Genomic DNA, 22028 nt, shown 5'->3' on the forward strand with positions numbered 1-22028 from the left:
CTGCTGCCATCACACACGAGTCTTGACACAGCAGGAGCCTTAACAAAGGGATTTATCAGGAACCCTAGAATCTTTGGCATACACTTCTCAGTCATACAATGCCTAGAATATTTAATTCATGGCTGTCAGTTTAGAGAAATATGTTGCACCACTCAAGCTCTTTTAATTACAAGCAACAGAGACTCACCTCAGTATAGCTTAGGACAAAAAGGGGAATAAATACAGTAATGGAACCAAACTAAGATTGGCTTCAGGGACTGATAACACTGTCAGATCTTGCTCTCCTCATTTCTCAGTTCTGGTTCTGTGCTGGTTCATTCTCTCCTCCTGCAATAGGCTTTTTCCAAGCAGTGGAAAGTCTGGCTTTCCCATCTTTGCCAACATATTAATAGCAAATGGAGATACTTCAGGGTTCCAGGAGAAACTCCATTTGACCCAGCCCAGGTCACATAGGTGCCCCTGGATTCAAGGGAATAGTCTCATTACCAGAAATTTTAGGGCCTGCAGGTGTGATCACTGGACAAGTCTCTGCAAGCTGGCTGACTTGCCCAATTTGTACTGACTGCACATGCTAATAACTTCAAACATTTTTAAAGTGTATTTTTTCTGATTACAAAATAAAGGCTCATTGTTTAAAATATAGAAGGTTCATAAAGGAGAAAAGAGTGGGAAATACCCCACAATCTCACCGCTCAAATGACAGTCATTTTTAGGCCTCCATTCTTTTAATGCTTTAGAAAAAAAAATCCCTTATACAATTTTGCTTCCTGATTTTTTTTTCACTTTAACATTATAACTCAAACATTTCCCTAAGTCATAAAAATTCCTTGAAACTTTGCTTTAAATGGTTATATAGTATATACTCTATGTATTTCTCTCATTTAGAAGGAAAGAATGCAGTGGGGTAGGGCAGCATTCCTCGCACGTGTGTGCATCTGTGCACAGGCACTTTCAGTTCACGGGACTCGATGAGAGGCCTCAGACTGGATTCCCCTCCCCCACTTCCTGCATTCCCCCAAACACTTCCAAACTTGTCTCATCCACACTCATTCTTCCTCTGCTCCAGGCTCAAAGGACTTGCTATGAATTGGGCTAGTAGTACAGCCAAACACTTTAGGTTTGAAAACTGAATCTTTGTACCTATATCATCTGGGAAATTTGTTTTACCACTCTAAATATCATGTGTATAATGGGGATTTTTGTGTAGAATTCTTATAAGGATTAATGACATTATGTATGGAAAACATTTAGCACATAATAGGTGATCAATAAATGATAGCACAAGACCCAAAGATTCCTCTCCAGCTGTATGGCCTTCTCCTCTCTTGCCCTGCTTTTTCAGCCATTTTTCTTAAAAATAATTTATACTTGCTGTCTCAACTTGCCCATCTCCCATTTACACCCAACTCACTGTAACCTGTCTTTTGTTCCCCCTCCATTGACACTGCTTGCCGAAGATCTAGTGAACTTCAGATGCATTCATGGAGCTTTGAGTCATTTCTTAATCTTTTCTGCATACAGTCACAGTTAACCAGTTTCTCCTTCAAACTTCTCTCTTGGTCTCGCCGATACCAGAGTCTTCCCAGTTTTCCTAATTTTCACACTGTTCCTTCCTGTTCTCCTTTGCTGACTCACTCTGCCCTTTAATTAGTGTTGCCCTCAACTTTCACGTGTCTGGAAAAAGCATGATTCTTTGCTATGAGATCTGAGTTGAAATTCCGGTTCTCCTACTTACCAAATTGAGTTCCTAAGTTACTGAACTCACCTGAGCCTCCCTATGCTAATCTGTGGAAAGGTAACTCCTCTCCTAGATAATCAACCTAAATGGAATCATTGTACACTGAACCTGCATTTCCCATTGGTGTAATGGATAGGTAGCCATAAACTGGAATTCCAGGCCTAGAAACTCATTTCATACCTCAAGAATGTCAAAACTCAAAACAAAGAATATGCTCTTCAAAATATTTATTAACCATATAAAACTAAACAATATGAATTATAATATAAATGTTTCTTTGAGGCATTTTTCTTCATGGGCTGGACTGGCTGAGGTTTCTTAGGCTCTTAGTTTAACGAAGTTTGGACAGAACATGTCATCTTTTCCTGGTAACTCTTCCTAGAGCATACACAGATATTTTTCCTTACTCCAGAGACCTTTGAACTGCATTGAAAATTAGGGTCATCTGCCACAAAGAAAAAAAAAGTTCAATGACGTTCAGATGAAAGCCTCTCAAAGTTTTTGAAAGTTAAATGTTGGGAGAGGGACAGTTTCAATGATGTCTTACTCTCGCATTTATATAAAAATCTACTTTGCTGAGCTTGAGAAATGTCTAACAGTACAACCAGGTTTTCAGGAGAAATGTCTAGATCCACTCACTCCGCAATGTCAATCAGTTTCAGTGATGCTTTTTACAGTTAAACCAATGCCTTCAAAATACTGAGGCAGTTTCCTCCAAATTCCTAGTTCCAAGCTTCAATTATGATTTTCACAGCATCCAAAACACTTCCAAAATTTCTTTTGATCCATCCTGTTTGTTGATTGCTTTAACTGGCCTTAAATAATTTCACAAATAAAAATACCAGAAGGACGCAACAACTTTGATCTGCTGGCTAAAGTCAGTGAGATGCTTTGTGGATATGAACTGGGGAGGAAGAAAAACTAATGTCAGGATGCTGCTGCTTAAGAATTAGGAGACAGCCTAAAGCATTACCCAAACCCAGCTGTTACCAATTTTTAAAATACCATTTCTTGCCCTTTGGAACAGAGTAAAAAAATCAAAGCTTAAGAATCGGCTCTTCAAAAGACATTAGTTCATTAATTAAAGGCGATTGCCTTGGATTCTTGGCAAGATAAAGGTAAGGCAACAGTTTCAATTTGTAGTCAACTGCAGTATGGGATTCCTCCTACTCAACTGCATAATCAATATTTTAAAATTTTCTTCCTCACTTAAGTTAGCTTTCCAAAAAAGTAATTTTATCAGTGTTAAATATCTGTCTCAAACAATAACAGGCCTCTGCATTTTAATTTTTCTGGGAAATTCTTCAATGCTTCCATATTAGCACTTGCAGCTGATTCTCCCAATTCTGACCTTATGCTAACAAGTTCTTATTCCATTATAAAAACAAACAAAACCTGTTCAATGTGCAGTGTGCCCATCTAATGAAATCCTATCCCCTTGTTTCCATGCATAGACCTCCTAGTTCAGGCCCTCCTTACTTTTACACTGATTTAGTACAATGGCCTTGAAGCCAATCTAAACCTAATTCCCACGATCCATTCTCTAACCTGCCACCAGCTTCCTCCCAAGGTGTAGGTACATAAATTGTCCTTTGAGCCATCCCTCCAACATAGCACTTACCACATTTTATTGTCGTTTTGTGTTTACATGAATCTCCTCTATTTTATCCCAAGTCCCTAGTGGACAAACACTATTTCTTGGTCTACCAGTTAGTACATAAAAGGCACTTAACCTAAGTACACTGTATTGAATATGAGCCCAATTCTCATGATCAGTTTTCAGAGAGCCTCAGAATTCCCTCTTTGAAAATCCGATTTTTTTCCTACTCAATCTACTACTCTTAAACAATGTGAAAAACTTACTGCAAATCTTGATGAAAAACACCTGATTTTTTTCTTTGAAGCTAGTGCACTAGAAAAATGCACATTAACGACTTAGTGATGCTCACAAACACCAATTATTATATTTCTTATAGCTTTGTCCTCAGTGGCTGAAATGTATTACCTGCTCCAGCCTATGCAGCTTTTTCTGTCTTCCATACCTGTCAGCTTTTATATCTAATTTATCTGCACCAACTCCTCTAGTGCCTCTAAATTGTACTTTTTAACATGCCGTGGGCTTAAAAGCTAAAATAATCAAGCTTGTTAGAAATGTTTATAGCAGAAAGAAATAGACCCTAATCAAAAGAAATGATGTACCCATGATCAAAAAGCCCAAGGATCTTGCAATGTTCATTTTTACCTGCTAAAAGGCCTTCACTGCTTACTCTCTGGTTCTAATCTATGTCAGAAAAAGATGTCACATAGAATTAGCACTGTTAATCACTTAAACTTGCATTCTCAATTCTAAAATCCAGGCCAGTTTAGTGAGTTAAAACCCTCTCCACTTCAAAACTCTTCTGTGACTCAGTTCAAATTAAAAAGTTGAGTCCTATCCATTATATTCACTTAATAATCTAAAGCTATCTTAAACCACATTATGTATTTCTAGCAGATCAAATGCATAATATGCAATGTGATGTAAAGATATTATTTATGACAAAAAACATTGAGGGTTAATGGGTAAATTTTTGTTAAATCTCAAAATGTAACTAATGTAGACTAAAGCTCATCATTAAATAATCAGTGTTTCATATTCTGTCAAAAATGTGCCCTCTGCTTTTAGTATTTCATATACATTACACTCTACATTTTAAAATGTAGTGATAATGGAGATAAACTAGTAGAAAACAGGCATCACAAAGATTTAGACAATTAAAGTAAGCTCAGAGTGACTTTTAATATGCCAATCAATGTTAATAAAACACAAGTCAAACAGACTAGTGCAAACATGTTTTAAACCAAAATAGAAAAACAAACAATAGACAGATTCTATTTTTTTGCAACATCTGTTAGCCAGTATTATTAGTCAAATGGCTAATCACACATAAAACATATTTTGTGATAAGCTTGGGTCAGAAGTCATTCTGGCATTTCAAATAGCTATGTACAGTATCACCAAGATTAGTTTATATACACAAATATTGAAGAGAAACCAGGCAAAACATTTAAAAAACAGACTAACAATATAATCAAGTACAAAACTTGGGTGAAGGGAGGAAACATTTTTTAAAAAGAGTCAGGGAAGGGCATTATCAGGAAAAAGTACAAAACCAGTAATAATTATACTACATTAATACAGCATTCCAAAGGGGGGGGAGGTGCATTTCTCCAATGCACTAGCTTCAAAGTTCAAAGAAAAAAAAAAGGCAAATAGCTGCTTTTCATCAAGAGCAGCTATATATTTCACATAATTGTTTTAAAAAGAAAGCCTATTAACAACGATGATTGTTTAATGCTACAATTTTACAGCAAAGACACAACTAAAATAGCAGCAAATTCACAAGGCAGTACTTCCACAGAATCATCATTCCATGGTGCATGCAATGCCTACAAAGTGCTCCCAGTGGGATATACAAGTATAATTCACAATTTAAAAAAAAGAAATATAAGATTGACACACAGGTACATTGAAGGCTGAGGAGTACGAGTCTCTTAGCATTTCCCTTTTCAAAGGGAGAATAGGTATGTAATAAAGCCCTTGAGTCCTTTTTTACAAGTCACTACAGAGACAGATACCTTTTATTACAATGCAACAGCTAACTATAAGCAGCACACCACCACAGTGGTTAACCCTGGAAAGGCTGGTGTAACATCCAACAGTGACTGACATCCTACAGAAGACAGACTGGTAAAACTAGACAAAAGCCTGATATAGCACTGGTCAAAATACAGCTTTCAACTGTAATTCACAAATAAAAGTCCTAAAACATATTTCAGTAAAACTACTGACACCGATTGAGAAAGTAATTGCAAAGTGGATTCTAGCAGTGATTTCAACCTAGCTTCCTCTTGTCACAGTTTTTTTTGGGGGGGTGGGAAATGAGTAGATCAGTATATGGTAAGGCTGACAGAGCGGTTCATTTTCTTTCCAATAAGTCGAGATGTTCTATTACTCTGGGTGGTGGACCTTGTGGCCATCCGGTCAGTGAAGAGTGCTCTTTCCTCAGCCGCAGCTTTTGCCATCTGGGCTTTCTTGAGTTCTCTAAGAACGTAAAAATAGGAAACAAGACTTTTCACCTACTGTATTAATCCTAGGAAGGGAACCTAAGAGGCCAAATACAAACTACATTATCAGTTGGGAGATCTTTGCATGTTATCATTACTCATGCAACTGAGGAAAGAAAAAATACAGTATTGTGAAGATCTCTTTACATAATACAGACAAAAGGAAAATTCTACTTCCTCTTTATATGAACTATGATGGCTATCAAACTAATGGCAAAGGAACCTTTAAATATTTCAAGTCAGTTTTATTAGGTTAGAATCAAAACGGCAGCAATAAAGCAAATGAATTAGAATGATCATTCCAACCAGTTTTCAAAAATGTCAAAGGTCATTCAGAGCAAATATGAGAATCATCTACTAACCTAATCGACATTTATTTCATCCCTTCATATAAATAAGTAGAATAGAACGTTTCAAGGAAAATGTTAGTTTATGTTGAGAGTGTGGAGGGAAAAAACTGATACCTGCTCATTTTAGTTTTTGTGACAATTTGGGGCTTATCACCACTGCAAATATATGCAAGTTTAAAAAATTTTTAAGTCCATAATTTCAAACTTTAGAAACAACACAAATTTATAGGTCAAATACCAATGTAAAGCAGAAATCCCCAATCTTTAACCGTATAACATGCCAAGCCACTATATTCCTCACTGATGGAAAGCCTAAATCATCTCTCATTAAAATTTGAGAATAAAAATGAGAAAGTAAAAACAAAACAAATAAAAACCCCATCACTTACTTCTGCAAAAGTGAATTTTTGAACTTTTCAGCATTCAGTTCTATTCGTAATTGTTCTGCACTCTTCCTAGAAGCAGACAGCAATACTGAATGCTTTACCAATGCCATTGCTGAAGGTCTTCTCTCTGGATCTGGATGAATCATAACCTTAAAAAGAGAAGTAAAATTAATGTAAAGGCATGCAATTAAATAAAATATTGAATCATGTCAATAAAGTGCCTCATATATAAAATGCTCACTTTTAGCAACTCTGTAAATTCTTGGGAAAGCACTTGTGGAATCCGAGGTAATCTACCCTGTCTGATTTCATGCCATTGGTCTCCATTTCTGGGAAGAGGCTCAGCACCAGCAGCACATACCACTGTGAGGGCAAGGGCAAAGATATCCGCCTTTGGTAGATGAGTATAGTTCTGTAAAATTAAAAAAAAAAAAAAAAAGAAACTTAAGGGAATATAAAAATGGCCAAAATAAAGTGAGATTACACCTCAATAATGATTTGGGTGAGAAATAAAACGAAATTAAAATGTCCAATGCCACATTTAAGTTTAGGACCTATTCAGAGAACAAGCTAAATTTGGGGAGATTATTATTTTTTTAATGATAAAATAATATACACTCTGGGGTGGGAAAGTAAATACATTTCTAAAAGTATTTAGGCATTTCTAAAAGGCCTCTTCTTTATCACTAGCCCAGCTCAACTCTCAGAAGAAACTCCTATCCCCCTGGGGGCATTCATATGAAAATACAAAACATACATATATCAACGAGTCAGAAATACGCATATACGTATAAAACACAAATATACATATAAAAAGAACAATGTAATCATACACTTCATTTGTTCTACTTGTTCTATTTTCATTCAAAACTCTTATCAAGAAATATTTTGCAACACTCTTTTTGAAATAGCAGTATTAACTATGTGCCATAATTTACTTAATCATTCCCTTACTGCTAAACACATATTTACATCATTCTCAATTTACTTGTATATGACTATCTCTGAATGAGAGACTCCTAGAAATGGAAATTTTGGGTCAAAGCGTACATGATTTTAAAATGTTGAAAGATACTAACATTTTTTTTTTTAAGATTTTTTTGATGTGGACAATTTTTAAAGTCTTTACTGAATTTGTTACAATATTGCTGCTGTTTTACATTTTGCCACGAAGCATGTGGGATCTTAGCTCCTTGACAATGGATCGAACCCACAACCCCTGCATTGGAAGGCGAAGTCTTAACCACTGGACTGCCAGGGAAGTCCCAATACTAACACTTTGATCCCCAAAAAGGCAATGCCATTTTAAAGTTCCACCAGTAGTGTATGGAAATTTCTCTTTTACTGCAACTCCACCACTGCTGAATATGATAAATCTTTGCCTTTACTGACTTTCGCTAGATTAAATACGTCCACAGTTAACAGTTTACACTATTTTGTATTACCTTTCTACAAGTTATTAGCATAAAATTTCAGTACATCTGCATTTATAGTTTTCTAGCAACTGGTTAAGTATTACAAAGCAAATGGCTTAAAGGAGAAAAACTACCTCCTGCAAAACTTCATTTGCAAGAAAACGGCTATCACCCTCTTCAACTTGTGGACTAGAGATTCTTGTTACATGCCCAAGGTCACCTAGAAGTATTGAAAAAATACAGTCAAGAATTAAAACAAACCAGCCTCTCCCTCTTTATTTTGAGGAAATAATCTGGTTATTTTTCTTTCTTACCTATTTTAAACATAACTTTGTTGGATACCCAGTCATCTTCATCTCCTTCTTCAGAGGCAGCATTTGGGATTGAAGTTCGAGATATGAAAATATTACCTGTCAAACAGTTATTTAGGTTAGCCATACTAACAGTTAACAGTTAAACCAAAGTTCACAAACAAGTCATATAACAGAATCAACCAGAAAGCTTTTAAATATATAGATTCTTATGTGTTCTACCCCAAACTCAGTGAGAATGAAAATCTCAGGGGACAAGAACTGGGACTATATTTTCTAGGAATATATTTTCTGGCCTAGCACTGGTCCTTGAACACTTGGAAACCATTGCATTAGACCCTTGTCACCTACACACTGATCTTCAGCAGTTTTAATTACTTAGAAATAATACAAAAGGCAATTAACATACTAATTTGTGATGCTGCCAAAGAACAAATTTTAATCTAATGCTACAAGGCTGGTGTGAAAAGAATAAGTCATGTAGCTATTGAGTTTGGCTGACCATACAGCATCTACATCCCAATGAGGTTCTGTGGTTCATTATTTCTGCTGTACACATTTTTTTTTTTCTAATTCAGGTAAGCTCATGATTAACGTAAGTTTTAGTGGCAGATTTTATTTTAGTAGTTTTATCAATATAGTATATAAGTTATAAATGTTACATTCACTAGAGTCATCTTTCCAATTTTGCTTTATTTACAGGACAACTTATTTTATGGTGATATTTGTAAATTTAAAACTTCACAAACCCTAATATTTTCAACTTTTGTACTTGTAATATAAGAATCCACTATGTTTGTCTGACATTTAATACAAGCTATGAGTGAGTATGGGCAAACCTTACTGATCCACGTTAACTGCCATCAGTTCAAATAGTTTTTCCTTTTGGAAAATAAACATTTTAGCAAGTTAATGTAAAAAAATTCTTCACATAATTCATATAACTAAGTTGTGCAAAATGATTTAAATTCCCGTGAATCACACATATTTCCATAGATTAAAAAAGAAAAAAAAACCACCTCATTAAATTCAACTTAAAAACACCTAGCCTACAATGTTTAACTTAAATACATCAACCTTTTAGTTATAACTTCTAATTTATAGGATAGAGAAAGGAATAAGCTAGGAAGCAACCAGTCAAACCCAGAAGAAAGGATATCTTGCAAGACAAGGTCTGTATTATTTTTATTATTTAAGTTGGGGAAGGGTAAAACCTAAAAAAGAAAAATGGATTTAACCTGGTGTAATGCATGGTCCTAAAATGGAAATGAGTTTGAACGAATCAACTGTTAAGGACTTTGGTCAACTAGGAAAAATTTTAATATGATCTGGCTACTAGATGAGATAAAAATTTACTGAAATGGAAAGGTAGAGACAGTTGTCTTAAAAAAAAAGTTATGGGGCTTCCCTGTTGGCGCAGTGGTTGAGAGTCCGCCTGCCGATGCAGGGGACACGGGTTCGTGCCCGGGTCCGGGAGGATCCCACACGCCGCGGAGCGGCTGGGCCCGTGAGCCATGGCCGCTGAGCCTGCGCATCCGGAGCCTGTGCTCCGCTATGGGAGAGGCCACGGCAGTGAGAGGCCCACGTACCGCCAAGAAAAAAAAAAAGTTATAAAACAGTATGTACATTATGATGTTATTTTTGATTAAATGAGAGGAATTTGCACTAAAATGTTAGTGTAGGATTCACCTGCATACTTTTTTTTTTTTTTTTTTTTTGCAGTACGCGGGCCTCTCACTGTTGTGGCCTCTCCCGTTGCGGAGCACAGGCTCCGGATGCGCAGGCTCAGCGGCCATGGCTCACGGGCCCAGCCGCTCCGCGGCGTGTGGGATCCTCCCGGACCCGGGCACGAACCCGTGTCCCCTGCATCGGCAGGCGGACTCTCAACCACTGCGCCACCAGGAAAGCCCTGCATACTTTTTTTTAATGCAAGACAATCTAAACGCATGTACCATTTTGTTTTCTGAATAAAACAGTAACATTTTGATGGCATTTTACAGGCTAGAAATACCACCATGTTTGTACAGCACATAAGTTTTCAAAGCATCTTCACAGCTCAGTTTATTCTAATAACCCTGTTAGTAGCACTGACATTATAACTGTAGTTCCAAAGATTAATAGAAGAATGGGGATTTAATTTTTCTTTTTGTCCAGCTTGTCTATATTTTAAAATATTCTACAATGTACTAATTACTACTTCTGTAATACAATTTTGTTTCAGTTTAACATAAAATTATGTAGGCCTACACCTTGATTCGTACCACTGCATCTTCAGTTTGAAACCTCATAAGCCTTTGAAAGAATACTATGAGGTTGTTCTGAGCCATAGTATGGTCGATCTACTAGAGCCATTTATATATAAAAATCAATTTTTAGCTGAAAATGATCTAATGGTAAAGAGAAAAAAAATAAAACCACTATGTTCCTAAACTCTCCAGTGCTTATTTATCTGCAACATTTTAAATACATTTATAATCACAATACATCTATCATTTTGTTTTCTGGGTCATACAGTGACAATTTTATTATTTCTTTTACAGACTAGAAATACCTCCAGGTTTGTAGCACCTATGTTTTCAAATTTATCATTTTATTCTAATAACCATGTTAGTGGCACCAGCATTAATTTAAAATTATGGGTCTATAGCCTAGTGCAAGAGACGGGCTTTAAACACAGGTTCTTTTAGTCTCCCCAAAGTCCCACTCCGAGACTACATGGTTCCCATAAGATGCAGCACATTTTTAACTTTTAGTAAAAGTGAGTTTGTTATTTCAAATTTGGGATAACAAGGGAAGAGGTGATGGGAAATAAAACAATACTAATAAGTGGGTCAAAAATCTTTTAAAACTAACAATGAAAAAACAAAGTAAGATGTTTATGTTCCCATATTATTTTAATGAAGTCATTTATTCTCTATAACCCTAAAGAACACAGGTCAGAGGATCTATAATACTTACTAGGTTTTATATCCATGTGAACCAAAGACATTGAATGAATATACCTCAAGCCCCGGCCAACTTGCAAAAGGAGATCCTTCAACTCTGCTTCTGTAAAGTAACTCATGCTTCTGTAGTTTTCACTTATGGCATCAGCTAAACTTCCACCTAACAAACACAAGAAAAATTAGAATCTTCTTCTTCCTGAAATATTATTTTTCTTCCATCTTTACTGTATGATCACACACAACCAAGAAAGTGACATTTTATATAGGACCTATTCTCTTCAACCTGTTTGTGAAATCCAAATTTTATTTATTCTTTCAGTAGGTAATACACTCACATGGGTACAAAGTACAATGTAAAGTCTCTGTCTTATGAATACATACTTCAGCAATGCACCTGGTTCTCTTTCCCAGAGTAAATCAATGTTATCAGTTTCTTACGTATTCTTTTCAACTCCTTTTTACACAAGCGAAAACATATTTTCATTATCTTGAAGATCATTCTCTACCAATATATAAAACTACCCCTTTCTTTCTTGTGTCTACAGAGTTCCACTGTATAATTGAATGGTAATACACTAACCAATCCCCTAATTGATGGACATTTAGAAATAATTTCCAAGCCTTTAATACTACATACTGTGGTCGCGGGAATAACTTCGTACATTGGTCATTTCACACATATTTAGTATATCTCCTACAAACAAACTGCTGGGTCAAAGGGTATGTACAATGTAATATACACATGCACAGTGTGTGTGGGAAACAGTGTTTTATTACATATAGAATAAATTTCTGTAGCTGAGAGGGCCATTTCTGTTTATCTGGCAAAAGAGCTTAGAGTTGGTATTCACACCATCAGTGCCAAGATCTGATTACCTCTGAAAGCTCACATAAAATAACAGTACACTCAGTTTCTGATTTCAAAATGGCTAATACTTAAATTCTGCTAGCATAAGCTTATGTAAATCTGGGGATTTGGAAGATAAATCTGGGGCAATAACACACACACACAGAGTGCCCCTTAGAGAAGGCTGTACCAATTCATACTCCCATGTTTAATGTGTGAGAATACCTGTTTTCCCACACACTTAACAACAGAGTCTAAAAATTTTGTAAGTAAAAAACAGTATCTTAGTATCGTTTTAATTTATACTACCCTTACTATGAATAAGAACATAACCTACTTTTTTTTTTTTTTTTTTTTTGCTGTACGCGGGCCTCTCACTGTTGTGGCCTCTGCCGTTGCGGAGCACAGGCTCCGGACGCGCAGGCTCAGCGGCCATGGCTCACGGGCCCAGCCGCTCCGCAGCATGTGGGATCTTACCAGACCGGGGCGCGAACCCGTGTCCCCTGCATCGGCAGGTGGACTCCCAACCACTGCGCCACCAGGGAAGCCCCCATAACCTACTTTTATAGAATCAGTCAAACCAATTAGCTAATTTGTTTATACTTTAAAAAACTTTAAGTTTATACTTAAAACCTTTGTTTATATTCTGTCTCAGAGGAAACAAGGAGTTATTGTAATAAATAAATAAATAAATAAACCACTTCCATTTAAAGCTTAGTTGGGAATAATAAAATCAGAATCAAGGTAATAAAATCCAGGTCAATGATATACTACTCAGAAAAGGAGGTCCTATAATTTGAACAAGACCGAATAACAAAACGTCAAATGTGTTTAAAATAAATAAATAAATCACACACCTGGAGAGCTTAGGATTAAGTATGTTTTCTGAACTTAACTTGAACAAATCTTGAACTGCAGGAAGAAGAGGGGTCTAGGAGGGAGCAGGTCAAGAAGCCTGTCAGACAGGTGAGCTTGGAGTCCTAGATCAAGTTTACCAAGAAATAACATGGCTGCTTTTTAGTGGGTCTAGCAACTACAGCTAGGCCAGTTCTTCTATCTTGTTGATGAAAGGGCAAGAGGTGAGAAAAGCAAACCATTGATCTGATATTTCAGGTTCTCCTCCCCTATCTATCAACATTTTTCTACACCTGTTTATCAAGAGTAGAAATTCAGTCTATCACCAAACCAAGAAAAAAGGCTCAAAATGCAAACGATGTTTGAGACAATAAGGAAATTCAGTTAAGATAAAGGATATCAGTTAATCAACACAACAAATGAATGATAACAGAATCCTTCCCTGTGAAACTGTAGAAAAGGATCTAAAGACCAGGCCTATTAGGACATTCAAGGGTTTATGTGGAGAGAATGGTGGAAAAGGGAAACAAAAGAAGAGCTCACAAATGTATCTAGATAGCCTCACTGTCTTTCATCTAAGCAAGATAAACAACCATACAAAGAGGCAGTCCTATTTTACAGAGGTCTATTTGTTTTCTAAAGATCCATATTCCTTAAGTGTTTTACAATGCTCCAAAATAATAAACTATTTCAAAAGATTATTTTATAATCTAACTTTATTACAGGACAAGGTCTCTGTAATCTGAGAGGGTTAGCAAGATGGCTCATTCCCTCCCAACTCCCAGGCCCAAGAGTTTTCTCAAAATCATCTGAATGACACAACCATGTATCTGGACTGTGGCTGAAATACTTAAGAGAGCCAGGCACATCCAACAAGGTGAGAGGCAGATAGAAACTAAAAGGAGACGGCATCTAGCAAATATGGAGGGGAGAAGGTATTATGGTAAAGTTGTACTATTATTAAATGCAGTTACTAAAAAATGGAGGTTAAGAAACACAAGGCCATGGGCGATAGCTTCAAAAATGTTTTGATGGTATGAAGAGAAACATTTCAACAGGTGTGTGAAACAAAATAGCAGCAATGCTGTACACTGAGCACTTATTCTTTCAAGGGTGGAGATTAAAATGACAACTCAATGAGAAGTCAGGTAAGACAAATGAGTCTTTTACTGCTGTTTTGTTTTCAAATACAGAAAACCTGAATCTACTACCTATAACATTTATTCACAAGCTATGAAATGGCTGGTCTTAAGAAAAAATGAGAATCAACAAAAATAATCTTTGCTACTCGACTGTTCATTAAATTCTAAATTCTCTAATATTCACTGAAGATATACAGAAATAAAAATCCATCACATATAAAGATTTAAGTATTTAATAACAGCTGTCTGTAAGAATCAGAAGTGAGGCCGGGACTCTGGTAAAGCTTTAATAAAAAAGGAAGGACACACGTTGATTGCTGAAGGACCTGATGAAATTCAAAGCTATACAAAGGTCCAAAGTTAAACCTCTATAAATGCTTGTTTTAGCGGGGGAAGGAGGGAGGGAGGCACAACTAGGGAACTAAAAGAGCATAACTCTTACTTTACAGAAACATCTCAGTGGATTCTAGTGGTAAACTAGGTTGGATAGATGGAAGGGGGAGCAAGATTCAACAAATGGCTAAATTTGTATCAATGGAGAGTCACTGTCATTTTATGAGTAACCAATATCAGTTTTAGCAGCACATAAAATGAAATGGAAAGGGAAGGCTAGATGTAGGGAGCCTGGATTATTAACTACTATATCCCCCACACACACTATGTTAAGTGCTAGGGATACCAAAATATATATGGCAAGGCTGCTGTCCTCTCAAGAAAATCAGTTTAATTTGAGTAACAGGCATACATATAATATGCACGCAAGAACAAGGTTTTCAATACTAACTTCTACGTAAGAATTACTTGCACTTGAAATTCATGTTGAAATTCAAAGATCAGGCTTCTGATCTTTGAATTTACAAGAGATAAAAGATATATAGAATTAGAGCAAGACTTTAGATAAAAAGAAGTATCTCCTTGGTGTTCATTTTCTTGAGCTTATGAGTTTACAAGGGAACCATTATATTACTCACCGTTACAATATTCATTCTGTATAAGCATATGGTCATCTTCTGCCCATGCAGAGAAATATCGAACTACATGAGAATGTTGTCCAAGCACTGCATGAGCATATACTTCTCTCAAAGCGTTCTGCCTAGAAGTTTGAGATTAAGAGAATGGTAAATCATTTTTATTCAAGCCTGAACTGAGTTAATTTATCTGAAAGTTCATAAAAGAATCTTGACTTCTGGATCTATCATTATGCTGAAGGACAACTTGCTTGAAAGAGAGGGAGTTAAAACTCTGTACCAGATTTTTCCATAGACTTCCATTAAAGAATGTTAGAAAGAAGGAAGCTTGCTGGCCCTAGAATTCAGAAAAGATGAAACTCCACTTCACTATGAATTCATGGATGCCACTAGAAATAAGAAATTTAAGTTAGGCTCCAAGATCAGACCCCTTATATTATTCTTCCAAGTCCAGTAAGAACTAATGGCACAAAATGAAATGGATCTGATTAAATCATTACAACTTCTCAAACGTTAGAGAATTAAATTCAATGATTGACCACCTAAAACCTTAACATTTGTAACATCATACTGAACAAAAGAGAAGACAAAATCTTTAATACATACTCATCAACAGAGCCAGCCAATGGCTTTTTTGATCGCTTTATGGCATAAATGCATCCATCCAGCCTCTTCACACATTTAAACACAGAACCAAATTCTCCAGAGCCAATCTTCTCTAGCTCATGAAATTCTGTTGTATACCGTGACTTCATATTGCTTTCAGTAATTGTAATTCTCTGTAATAAAAAGTGTATCCATATATATATATATATATATATATAAAATACAAAGGTATGAAAATGACTTTTTCACTATGGTGATAGCACTATGTGTGAAATTTTTAAATTATATCTTATGTTTTGCAGGTGCTCTGTGGGAATTGTTCCATTTGTAGATGCGTTTTTGATGAACTTGTGAGGAGTGACAAATTCCGCATCCTCCTATTCCACCATCTTGACTCCTCCCTAAAAATTATGTTTTAACATGCATATATGGTAGCTTGCATATGTGGCTTATTTAACATGTATATGTGGTAGCTTGTTAAGACGTAGAAAATCAAATTTCAAAAACAATAAAATCAAAATCTATTTACTTTAGCAGGTCTTGTTTCATCGTCAAACTCATAATCACTGGCTTCCATGTCTTCACCACAGGAACTGAAAAATATTATTTTTTCCATCAACATATCTGACAGATACATCAACTAGAGATCCAAAACTTTGTCTGACAGGTATATAACAAAATGAAAATTTAATGAATGAAAACAGAAAAGAAAGCATTTAATTTTGTAATGACAAGATACAGCTCAACTGATGGAAATGTTGTTCTTGCTTAGATACACCAACACCACCACACATATAAAAATTAAAGCCTTTGGAAATCAACCTTCTCTGCCTGTCTCATTTTGACACCAGCAGATTTCCTACTATCTAGGCTCTTTATTCCTTCCTTTCCCATACCACTCTTTTCCACAGGTGATTACTGAGAACTGCTAATAATGGAGAAAATTCTCAGTGCATAAACTTCCATGTCATTCAGTTGAAACAAAACTTTAATAAGTATACCAAACCAATCTTGGGTGGTTGGGGAACCACACTGTTGAATAATAAATAACTTACTCATTCCAGTATGTTCTCTTTCTTCTACGACACTGTCCTGAGGAATGAAGTAACACAGAATCTGGAGTAAAAGGATTAATATTCACTTGAGGAGTCTGTCGTATGTCAAATTCCCTTTTTCCTGACTTTTCTGTATCCATGAATAGAGAACCACCTCGGAGTTTAACAGAACTGGAATCGATTCCTCGAGCTTTGGAGAGCAAACTCTAGGAGGGGGAAAAAAATGTTTAGGATCCAAGTGCTATAGCTGGCCTTCTCAACCGAACTTTCAACAAGGGTTTCACGAGGCTGAATGTGTAGGTCAAAGCAACACACAAGCCTTTGTTATCTTTCAAGCAAAATAAACAGTGGTTAACTTAGGAGCCTGAAGCTGGATACTAACCACCTTTTCTGAAAAGGCCAAGTAAAATAAGGTCTCTAACCCTAAAAAGAATATAAATGCAGACTAAAATTAAGTTCATTCTAGAGGATAAAAGTTAACAAAACCTTTCAATCCATCTAAAAGTGGAAAGCAGTCAGGGAGCCCCATAAAAGCTCCCCTCCCCCATCCAAGTAGGGCTTTGAAAGCCTCCTCCGTAGGACTCCTCCCCTCACTTCCAGAGGGATCTTGGGCAAGTCGGCTAGCAAACAGTAGAGCACAAAAGCACACATCTTCCTGAGGTTTATGACTAGTAACGGTACTGAAACTGACTCACTTAAAAAGGTGCATTTCCTGCACTAATCTTATAAATGCGGCACCTGTCTTAATTTCGGGAAGTGTCCGTTTTAAAATCTTGTGTTACTTCTAAAGTTCTAGAAGTGGTCATCTGCTTACTCACTAGCCATTCAGCAAACAGGTGCTGAACAGCTACTTCTTTAAGATACCTTATTAACGGTATATGAAAGCCTGAGGGTCCAGGCAACAACACCAATGCTGGTTTTTAACAGTTGGACGTTCCTAATCCTGACACTTAGGCTGACCAAACTTGGGAACTGCAAACCCAAGGGTGTAAACAAACGCTTACCCAATAAATATTCTGTCCGGAAAGAGGCTTAAACGCTACCCCTTAGTTATTTACGAATCTTTTTAAGACTGTAAATGCTTGAAGGCCAGCCTTTTCTCCCAAGTCGAAGCGCAGTCTCCCTCCGTATCTCAAACTTTCCCCCATAAGGCCACCTGATACGAAACGATAAGCGCATGAATTTTTTTTTTTAACCGAACTCCTGCGTGCGCCGCCCAAATTACAGGACAGAACACTGCGTTTAAAAGCCACCTGATGGCTGCGGCGCTCGGGAGTGTCAGGTGGTCGGGCCAGGACCACTCGAGCATCATTCCAAACCACGTTATCGGTGCCACACTCCCCGCTGCCACGCTCGGGGAGGCCCCGACTCGGCGGGCGTTAAATCGTCAGCCACCTGGACTGCGCCGATCAGCCCCCTTGAAAGATGAAGTTCCAGACGAGACCCATTGTTCAGTTACATAATCTTAACGGACAACTTCTGGGCAGGGCCCAAAAGAGGGACTGCCAACTTTTTTGTTGCGGCGCAGAAGAGCGAGCGCGGGTGCGGCCCGGCAGTTATGTAACCGAACCCGGGCAGCGCCGCGCTCGGCTCCCGGCGCCACTGCCTTTTTAAAAGGCTAGGCCGGCGCGGGCTCGGGGCGCCCCAGCAGCTGCGTCCTCTCACCTTGGGGGTGTGCGGCGTGTCGAAGAGCCGCAGCTTGCGGAAGGTCTTGTGGGGCGGGGTGCCCGGGTGGTCGGGCAGCGGCGAGCAGGGGCCCTCGCCAGCCCCGCGCGCTCCGCAGCCCCGCGGGGACGCATCCCCCGGGCCGCCGCAGCGCACAGGCGAGAACGAGCTGCCCAGAAAGTAAGCGGCTGCAGGCGACTTGACCGGCGACGAGGAGCCGAAGCCCTCTTCCTCCCACGAGTCGCCCTCGGCCCCGCCGCCCGCCGCGTCCGCGCCTGGGCAGGCGCCCCGCAGCAGCATGTCCTCCTCCAGCTCTCCGGGGCTGCCGGGGGCCGGGCCGGGTGAGCGGCGGCGCTCGGGCCCGGGCTCTGTGGGGCTCCGCGCGGGCGGTAGCGGCGAGTCAGGCTCCTGAAAGGCCGAGTCCTCCCCGGTGCTGTGGCCACTGCCTTCCTCCTCCTCCTCCTCCTCCTCCTCCTCACAGTCGCTGCTGGGCGAGAAGATCAGCTTCTGGCGCAAGGTGCACGAGGCCCCGGCGCGGAGGGGCGGCGGCGGCTGCTGCCGGCTCAGGAAGCTCATCGCGCCCACGGGGCCGGGGCGGAGGACCGGAGAACCTGGGCCCGCGGAGTCCAGGGCACGGCCGGCCCAGGGGGCGGGTCCGCCACGTGCGACTGGGCGCGCCTGGTGGCCGCGGCGGCGGGCCTGCGCGGCGGCTCCGGGACTCTCGGGGCGGCGGCCGGCGGGGGCGGCGGCGGCGGCGGCGCGGACTCTTCTGCAGAGGCGGGGGGGCCCGGGCGCCGAGGCTGGGGTCTCCGCAGGTCCAGCAGCAAGTTCGGGCTCCGCGGCTTCCCGCGACCGTTAACCACGTGAGTGCCCAGTCCACCAATCCCCGCCCAGCCCGGGGTTTGAAAAAAAAGGAGGGCGCGACTCAGCCCGCGGGGGAGGGATCAACTACGCGATTTTGGCGCGAACCTGCTGGCTCCGCCCCCCACGCCCCCGCCCCGCCCCCCCGCTCCGCGCGGATCCAGGCCTGGGCGGGCGCAGTGCTCCGGTCCTATGAGCGAGCTGGATGGCTGGGAGCTGGGTCCGCCGCCGCCCGGACAGGGCCGGGCCGGGGAACAGAGGCAGCCCTCTGGGAGGAGCGAAGGGTGCGGACTGGACTAGGCCGAGCCGAGCGCCGGCCTGGACACGACTTCCTCGCCGCCCCTCCGGCTCCCCGGAGTCAGGAGCGGGACTTGCGACGGCGTAGCCCTCGGGATCCCTGCGGGTCGCGGGGAGAGGGGGACCGCCGTGGCCCTTGGGCGCTGCCCAGGGAGACCGACATCCTGTCCCGCATCCCTTTGGTGCCGGGCCCTGGGGCTCAGTGGGCGTGGCTGTGGGGAGTCTGGTTGCAGGGTCGAGGTCTGAATCGGGAATGGTGCCTCCGGCCTCTGGACCCTTGTGACCGTGTGCAAATGGGTTAGGCCGATACCGAAGTCAGCCGGAAGACGGACGCTCGAGTTCTCGAGGCGAGGTCACTGGATGCGGGGCGACCTCTGAGCCTCAGTTTTCCCCCAGAGAGTCTGTTAGGGGCCGGTGTGTCCGCCGCGAGGGGAGCGCTCGCAGGCCATAGTCCCCTCTGCCGTCCCCGCTCTCCACCGCCCGCCCCCCACTTGCCCACAGTAAATAAAGCAGCACCACACTGGGCCCTAAGCACAAAACCAAGTGCCCACCACGCGGCCACGGTGTTTATATTTGTTTGCCAGCACGTGGGCAAGTGTTGGCAAAACAGATTGGCTCAGCTCGCTGCAAGTTTCAAAGCAACTTGAGAAAAAATTTCTCTAGTACTACGTCAAATTGTGATTTAATCCGTCTCTTACTGTCGCACATAGAAGCTTCTGACAATTTTTCAGTTGTGAGTAACCCCGTAATGAATATTGTTCCTTCTCGTGTTGTTTTTCCTCTGTGTTTTGTTTTTTATTCTTTAGGATACATTCACAGAAGTGAGAATTACTGGCTCAAAGTATATATAAACTGTCAAACTGCCTTCCAGAAAAAAAAATTTACGTTCTCACAAGCGGTGGATTAGAGTACACCGTTGGTGGATTCTGGACATCAGTGGGTACTTAATGTTTGTAGATGTAGTTTTGTTTTGATTCATATCACTGGACAGTTTTCATGGGCTTAATGGCCATTTGCATTTATCTCTCTTGTCTGTTTTTCTTATTGTGGCACTTTATGGATATTAACACCCGACCATATATGTTCTAACACTTTTCAAAGGTTAAACTCAAGGTGGTTTTTAACAATGGAAACACATGGGAAATTCCCTGAGATCACATAACTGAAGAAGCAGTGAAGGGTAAACAGTTGTCTTCTCCAAATATCTGCTAACTGATGTATAAATGTGTCTTTTTTGTGTGTTAGTCCAAACTTAATTTTAAGCTCTCAGAAGACTGGAACTTAACCCTTTTGTATATATCAGAGAGAGGTGTTCTCTGATAATCCGTGGCCAAAGCCAAGGAGTGGTTTTTAGCACCCTCCCTCCAACACTTCTCTCCTAGTGAGAAATATAAATTCTTTGATACGGATAGTTAACATTTTCTCAATTTCATGTGAAGTGTAAATAAAAATAACTTTAGAAAACTTCTACTCTTTATTGATCTGTAACATGAGTTGTATGTAAAAATAGTGTGCTTCCTAGGTAAACAGAAACTTTAAAGCTGAGCAAACACCTCTCCAGAGCGAGGTTTTTGCCCCTAAGCCTCTCCCATATAGGAATCCTATATCCTCTATCGTTTCGCACGCAAGCTCATGCTGCCGCCCCCCCCCCCACTCTTTCACAACACGCTGCTTTATTTCCTTTACAGGCTTATATCTATTTCAAAGTGTGTTGATTGTTTATTCCTATTCCCTTCTAGAAAATGAGGTCCTTGAGCATAGGGACATTTTCCATTTGTTTATTGCAGTATTCTGATGTGAGTTAGGTGCTCAATATCTTCTGAGTGAATAATAGAGCCCTTACTTAAATATTTGTTGATTGGTTTATTTTTCTCTCTATGTTATTAATTCAAATGGTATAGAAGTCTCCGACTTACCCCTGCAACCCCCAGCCCAAGTCCCCTTCCTGGAGGTAAACAATCTTCTAACATTTTTTGGGTTTTGTCACCTCTTAACTTTTCCACCTCTCTGCTTCCCTGAACTAGGAGGTTCTTGAAATTGGCTGGGGCAAAGGGGCCTGGTTCCGGATGGGAAGGGAAGAGTTCTTGGTTCACACCCAGGTCCTCACACAGAATAGGAAAGGTAAATTCCCAACAAATGTATAAAATTACTGGGAGAAAGAAGGAATTTTTTTTTTAAGTATTGTTAAAAGCAGTAATCAGAGCAAGAACCATTTGACTTTCACCACTTCCATGTAAAATAGATATTCCCGGCTCCAGACTTTCCACTGCACCCCGCATGGACTATGTAACACTCTTTGTTTACATGTTTGGCTTCTCTCCCACCCAGCGCTGAGATCGAGTTTTATTAGTCTTTAGAGCTCCAGCAACCAGCAATGTGCCTTGGCCCCAAAGAAGGTTCTTAATAAATGTTTCTGGAATAATTAAAATGTAGTGTTCTTTAAAACAAAAGTGCCAAAATGAGTAAGAAACCCAGGCCCT

At 40.0% G+C, this 22028-nt stretch overlaps 1 protein-coding gene across 2 annotated transcripts; it reads right to left on the reverse strand.

Moving 5' to 3' along the window:
- Window positions 1-4483: 4483 nt before the first annotated feature.
- WEE1 (WEE1 G2 checkpoint kinase) lies at window positions 4484-19240 on the reverse strand. Of its 2 annotated transcripts, none has more exons than XM_027115419.1 (11): window positions 18391-19240; window positions 16726-16931; window positions 16200-16263; window positions 15671-15843; window positions 15068-15189; window positions 11266-11412; window positions 8311-8406; window positions 8131-8216; window positions 6823-6993; window positions 6585-6730; window positions 4484-5822 (listed from the first exon to the last, which is right to left on the reverse strand). In XM_027115419.1, exons 1-11 carry the CDS (start codon window positions 18964-18966, stop codon window positions 5669-5671), a joined length of 1941 nt encoding a protein of 646 aa, XP_026971220.1. In that variant the 5' UTR covers window positions 18967-19240; the 3' UTR covers window positions 4484-5668. The 2 variants fall into 2 exon arrangements, with proteins under 2 accessions (XP_026971220.1, XP_026971221.1); XM_027115420.1 differs by lacking the exon at window positions 18391-19240 and adding an exon at window positions 17730-18268 and having other exon boundaries at window positions 4493-5822.
- Between the last annotated feature and the right edge of the window lie 2788 nt (window positions 19241-22028).

Source organism: Aethalodelphis obliquidens, unplaced genomic scaffold (genome assembly GCF_003676395.1).
Source record: "Aethalodelphis obliquidens isolate GAN/ISIS:26980383/991018 unplaced genomic scaffold, ASM367639v1 scaffold14, whole genome shotgun sequence".
NCBI lineage: Eukaryota > Metazoa > Chordata > Mammalia > Artiodactyla > Delphinidae > Aethalodelphis > Aethalodelphis obliquidens.